The 5186-nt window shown below is 46.7% G+C and overlaps 1 protein-coding gene across 1 annotated transcript; it reads right to left on the bottom strand.

Annotated features, from left to right (window-relative positions):
• Positions 1-605: 605 nt before the first annotated feature.
• LOC125524819 (anthocyanin regulatory C1 protein-like) lies at positions 606-1828 on the bottom strand. Its single transcript, XM_048689849.1, has 2 exons — positions 1620-1828; positions 606-1526 (listed from the first exon to the last, which is right to left on the bottom strand). The coding sequence occupies exons 1-2, from the start codon at positions 1750-1752 to the stop codon at positions 886-888; spliced, it is 774 nt and encodes a 257-aa protein (XP_048545806.1). The 5' UTR covers positions 1753-1828; the 3' UTR covers positions 606-885.
• Between the last annotated feature and the right edge of the window lie 3358 nt (positions 1829-5186).

The raw sequence follows: 5186 nt of genomic DNA, 5'->3' as shown, positions 1-5186 counted from the left end.
CAACCTTCTTCCCAGTGCAGGAGGTGGCGGTGGCCAGCAGGGTGGCGGAAGGGTCTTGGCTACCTATTCCGGCCGCAGTAGCAATCATTAGTGGCTATGATAGCGAGCGGAAAGGCGACGGCGGGAACGATGGCGCCGCGCGGGAGGGAGACGAGGTGGGGGGAAGTTTACTCGGCCGCGCGGGTAGCGAGTGTTTTTAGGCGCCACGGGCCCAAATTTTCAACCAAGTAAATTTTAGACTCTATAGGATTTAGAAGTTCGGTTAGGTCCGATTTAAAAGAGTAAACTCAAAAAATTATTCCTCTGTAGCTTTTTAAGGGATCGACTAGAGATCTAAAAGAGGGCAGCAGGATTCATCTTCTTCCACGGTTGAGATGCTTGCACGAGCCCTAGCTTTCTAACAACTATGATCGGTTCTTTCCAAAAGAGAAAAAAAAAACTATGATCGGTGGTCCGTGGCTGCAGAAAACGATACCTTGCGGAAGGCAGCAAGTACAGTGAGGAAATCTCAGTGGCACATGTCGTTACAGCAAAGTACCTCTCCACCGACGCCGACGTCCATCCACCACATGACTTTTTCTGTTGCGCTGTCGTGCACATGCGAGGAGCGAAGCTAGCTTACGTATTTTCTCAAAACCACGTTTACATATGAACAACTCAGTACAGTCGTAGTTTCTCAACAACAACAAAAAACTCAGTACTCCAGTCGTAACGTACGGGAGCTAGCCAGCCACGTACCGTCACGTACGCCCGGGCGTAAGTACATTTGTACGTATGTACACTGTTCAAGTACACATACTGTTTCCTTTTCGAAAAGCGTACGTGCAGCGGCGCACCCACGTACATGTGACTGAACTGAGCCGGATCGATCACGTGTGAGAGGTTTTAACCGGCCATGTGCAGGGACTTGAGCCATTCCTCGTCGGACTCGAGGAACGACGCCAGGGCTCTCACGTCGTCCATCCAGTCTCCCCCGCCCGACCCCGACGAGCACGGCTCGGCCGACGACGTCTCCGAGCTGCTGCTGCCGCTGCAGGCATCTCCCTCTTCTCCCCCGGCCCGCGTCTCCTCTACGACCGGCGCGGGCGGCGGCGTCTCCTGCTCCCGGCGGAAGAAGAGGCCGCCCGTGCACCTCACGGGCTTGGGCGCCCACACCGCGGCGGCCGGCGACGAAGGCGCCGCGGTGTGGAGGAGGGCAGGGACGGAGGTGGACAGCGGCGCCGCGGCGCTCCCCGTGGAGCTGGAGGAGCCGGAGGCGACGGGCGTGGCGACGACGGTCCTCGCCGCGGCAATGGTGGGGCGGGCGGGGAGCGCCTTCCTGCCGAGCGTGCTGTTCCAGTAGTTCTTGATTTCGTTGTCTGTTCGGCCGGGCAGCCTGCCGGCGATGATGGACCACCTATTGCCAAGCAGGCCGTGGAGCCTGACGATGAGCTCCTCCTCGTCGTCGGAGATGTTGCCCCGCTTGATGTTCGGCCGGAGGTAGTTCAGCCACCGCAGCCGGCAGCTCTTGCCGCACCGCCGCAGACCTGCATGCAGATTCATTCAGTTAGCATGCGTCACTTCCATTCCAGCTCCCCATTGATAGAACCAGAATGCGTTTACGATGGATCAGTACGTACCAGCTCTCTGGGGGAGCTCCCTCCACCTGCCCTCGCCATGGGCCTTGACGTAGGAAGCCAGGATCTCGTCCTCCTTGCTCGTCCAGGCCCCTCGCTTCACCCCTTCCCTGGCACAGCACGCCCTCCTCCCCATCCTCTCTCTCCCTCTATCTCTATCTCGCCGTGTGTGCTTTGTTAGAGAGAGGGGGAGTGGTCTGCGGGCAGCAGGGGTGGTTGGGGTATTTATACACCGGCGCCGCAGCGCGACTACGTGGCCGGCTTAGCACCTTTAAGGCAATCCACGGCCACGGCCTCAAAGTGTTAGATGGACCAGAAGGCCGGGAAGGCTTCCATGTGTGCATGAACAGGGACGTAACCAGAACGGCCGTTCAGCCGCCGTTATATATCGCTGGCAGGGGCGATGATATCCGTCCAAATTCGGTGTCATATTTCTATAACAGAGGCTTGTTCATAGCTGCCTTTTATCTCCAAGTGGCTGAAACGTTACTCCCCCCATTGCTATATTATTGGAGCAGTCTTGCTAAGTCGAGACTTCATTAAGTCTCGATCGATGCTATATCTGTGAGCTCATACATTAAGATCCGTGCAAAAAAATCTTCAGTTTTTTTCTTTTTCTTTTTTGTATGTTATGTCACTTGATTGAGATTTGATTAAATTTCAGTGAGTGAGAACTAGACACATCCTTATTGTAAGGGCATATTATAAATACGCACGTCAGCTTCATAGTCTACTACATAGGATAATTTTTGACGTGAAAGGTAGAAAATGCAATCGACACTCTTCTTTAAGATCGAACGAGACTCTGTGTTAAGATTTAGGCAAATCGTTGGCCTTATTTTTCATGTATTGTCCCATTTAACACCTTGAACTATGCTACATACGATTCTACATAACGTCGAGAAACCGCACAGTTAATGACTATCTCTTATCATCATTGGTGCTGTAATTGGCTTCGATAGCCAATAATTTATGATATATAACCAAAGCTCTAAATAGCCGGATATATAGTATAACAGAAGCTACAAAAAGATATAGCGAAACTAAGCACCACTTGAGGGTTTTTTCTTAAATCACGAGAATAATAAAGCCCTTCCCTATGTAGGCTAAAAGCGGGCCAATCAGTTTACTTCATTTGACACCGATCCGATGCCCTACACTGCCCAATCGATGCCATATCAAAAATCTAGTGTGAAGTAAAGTTGGCTGCCTGAATTACTTTATGCATGCATGGGCCCTGCTCTTTCACATGCGGCAAGCACATACTGCTAGAGCGGTGCCACAATGTGGTGACAACATTATCAGGTATCAGGCACCGATGTAATTACATAGTGGAAGGCCTAATAATAAAAAGCATACAATCAGACATCATATATGATATAGTATGAATGTATGATATATCACATATACTGCACATACACATGTTCAGACATGAAAAAATCAAGCGTTGATCAGACATCCTTTAGGGTGCATAGCTTTAGCGGGAGGGTTCTCTAAAAGTTATAGTACACTATTTAAAACTGTGTGTATGTCTATTCCTTACTTCTAAAAACTTGGTTTCAAAATAATTATATATACAAAAGAAATCAAAAGCACACTTGATGTCATGTTTTTCCATTCCCCATAAGACTAGTGTTACTCACCACACACTTCCCGTCTATTCTCGAACTCTATGGTAATAAAAAATGTGAAACCAAATACCTTGATTCTGATATGTTCAAAACGCTAGCCTGCTAGAAAGAAAATATGAGCAAATTAAACCATATCCCATCAGAAAGCCGAAGTAAATCATGTCAGAGGGTCCACCAAACACTAGTCATGCATAAAGCGAAGCGCCAGAATGTAAATTCGTACACTCTAAATGAAAAAAAAAGTGTGTTCTTAGAAATACCAACGATTACTTGATTCCCCTGTTTTCGTCGGCGTGACTAAAAGGGCAAACATTACCGGTTGTCATGTGCTAACTTCTATTCCCTCCGTTCCATAATTCTTGCCGTGGTTTTAGTTCAAAATTAAACTAAAACCATGACAAGAATTATGGAACTGAGAGAGTATATCCTTCATGCCATCCATAGTCAATACTAGAGTTGTCTTATATTACTAGTTGTCTCTTATGTTGGCTAGCTATGAGCGAAGACCAAAGAGAATGATACAAGAAAACAATGTCATACAAATAAGAGTATTTATTTGCCAAAACTGGTTACATGACACCCTTATTTGGTGCCAATTGCCTAGACACGCTATGAAACATGACATTGGCTCCTACCATTACAAAATCGATATGGTGGTGTCTTGACAAGAAGATTATCCATTGTCTATTGCTGTGTTTCATATGTGTGTTCATATCTGAGTGTACAAAGTTAGGGCAGGCGAGACATGAGGTGTTTACCCACCATAGGTGACGGCCTGGGGTCCATATCTGAGTGTCCGCCGCCGTAATAGTTTTATTACTTAGTGGCAAATTCATGCATGTGTTGAACTTTTGTATTTCTGTTATCACAAATGAAGATGTTAAAATCTTTTGTCGTTGTGCCTTCTTGATATGATGATACAATAATTAATAAAGCACTCCATTATATTAAACCATTATGAAGTCGAATCCATCTCCATAAAAAAGTAAGTCGAGTCCATTTGCCAGAACACATATTCCAGCGATCCAATTGTTTTTTTCTTTTTTGAAACGGACCAGCGATCCAATTGTTATTTCCATGAAGTATCGTGTGAAGATATCTCAGTAAATCGAACCTTGACAAACGCCCCAACTTTTCCTCTTCATTTTCTGTCCTCCTCCGCCTCTTCGTGTTTGTGTGTTCTGTTTACATCGGTGACGATGTCCGGAGCTTTTGCTCAAGCTCCAGCAATGGTGCCATGGAGAAGGTTTCCGATTGAGGGAGATGCATGGGCTCCGGCCTGCCGGCGCTGGATGCACCACCACTGGCGGCCAGCGTGGAGATGTGGACCTCAGCTCGCTGCTCTCGCTCCTTGCATCTAGCCGGGGCCACTGTCCCCATGCTGGATCTTGTCCGCGATTACAATAAAGACTAGCCAGCTATCTCACCTATAGGGACAAGCAAAGAGCAAGCTGAGGACAAGGATAGGTTATGGACTGATGTGTTCTGTGTTCATGGGTGAAGTCGCCAGGGCCAGCCCAGAAGGGTGGTGGGGCAAAGGGGCGACAGGTCCCAAACCATATCACATATACAGGTATCTATATGCGTGTTAGTGTATATACGTTAGACTCATTAATTATTACATGTGCTGAGATAATAAATAAGGCAAGTAGAATAGCGTATATTTTTGGCACTGAAATACAGTCACTCATCCAAAAAACTTGGTAGATATCTGCAAGGTATAATCGATCATTTAGTTTCCTGCGGTTTTAAAACTTTAATATTTTCTTCTCCACTAGACTCCATGAATACTGCATTCGTGCATCTCTGTAATTCGGATTTATTATTAACATGATTATTTATTTTTAGTCTTGAAGTGCAATCTTTCAATTAAAGTAGATGTAAAACTGTGTTCACAATCTTCAGTATATGTTTAGTGAGTGTGTTGTGATGTACTACC

The sequence above is a fragment of the Triticum urartu genome, chromosome 7, assembly GCF_003073215.2.
Source record: "Triticum urartu cultivar G1812 chromosome 7, Tu2.1, whole genome shotgun sequence".
In the NCBI taxonomy this organism is placed as follows: Eukaryota; Viridiplantae; Streptophyta; class Magnoliopsida; order Poales; family Poaceae; genus Triticum; species Triticum urartu.
This window is presented reverse-complemented; position numbering and strand designations above follow the sequence as displayed.

Coding starts and splice junctions, on each gene's coding strand:
- LOC125524819 (XM_048689849.1), bottom strand. CDS start 1,752: ATGGGGAGGAGGGCGTGCTGTGCCAGGGAAGGGGTGAAGCGAGGGGCC. Junction 1,527..1,619: donor GGAGCTCCCCCAGAGAGCTG/GTACGTACTGAT, acceptor ATCTGCATGCAG/GTCTGCGGCGGTGCGGCAAG.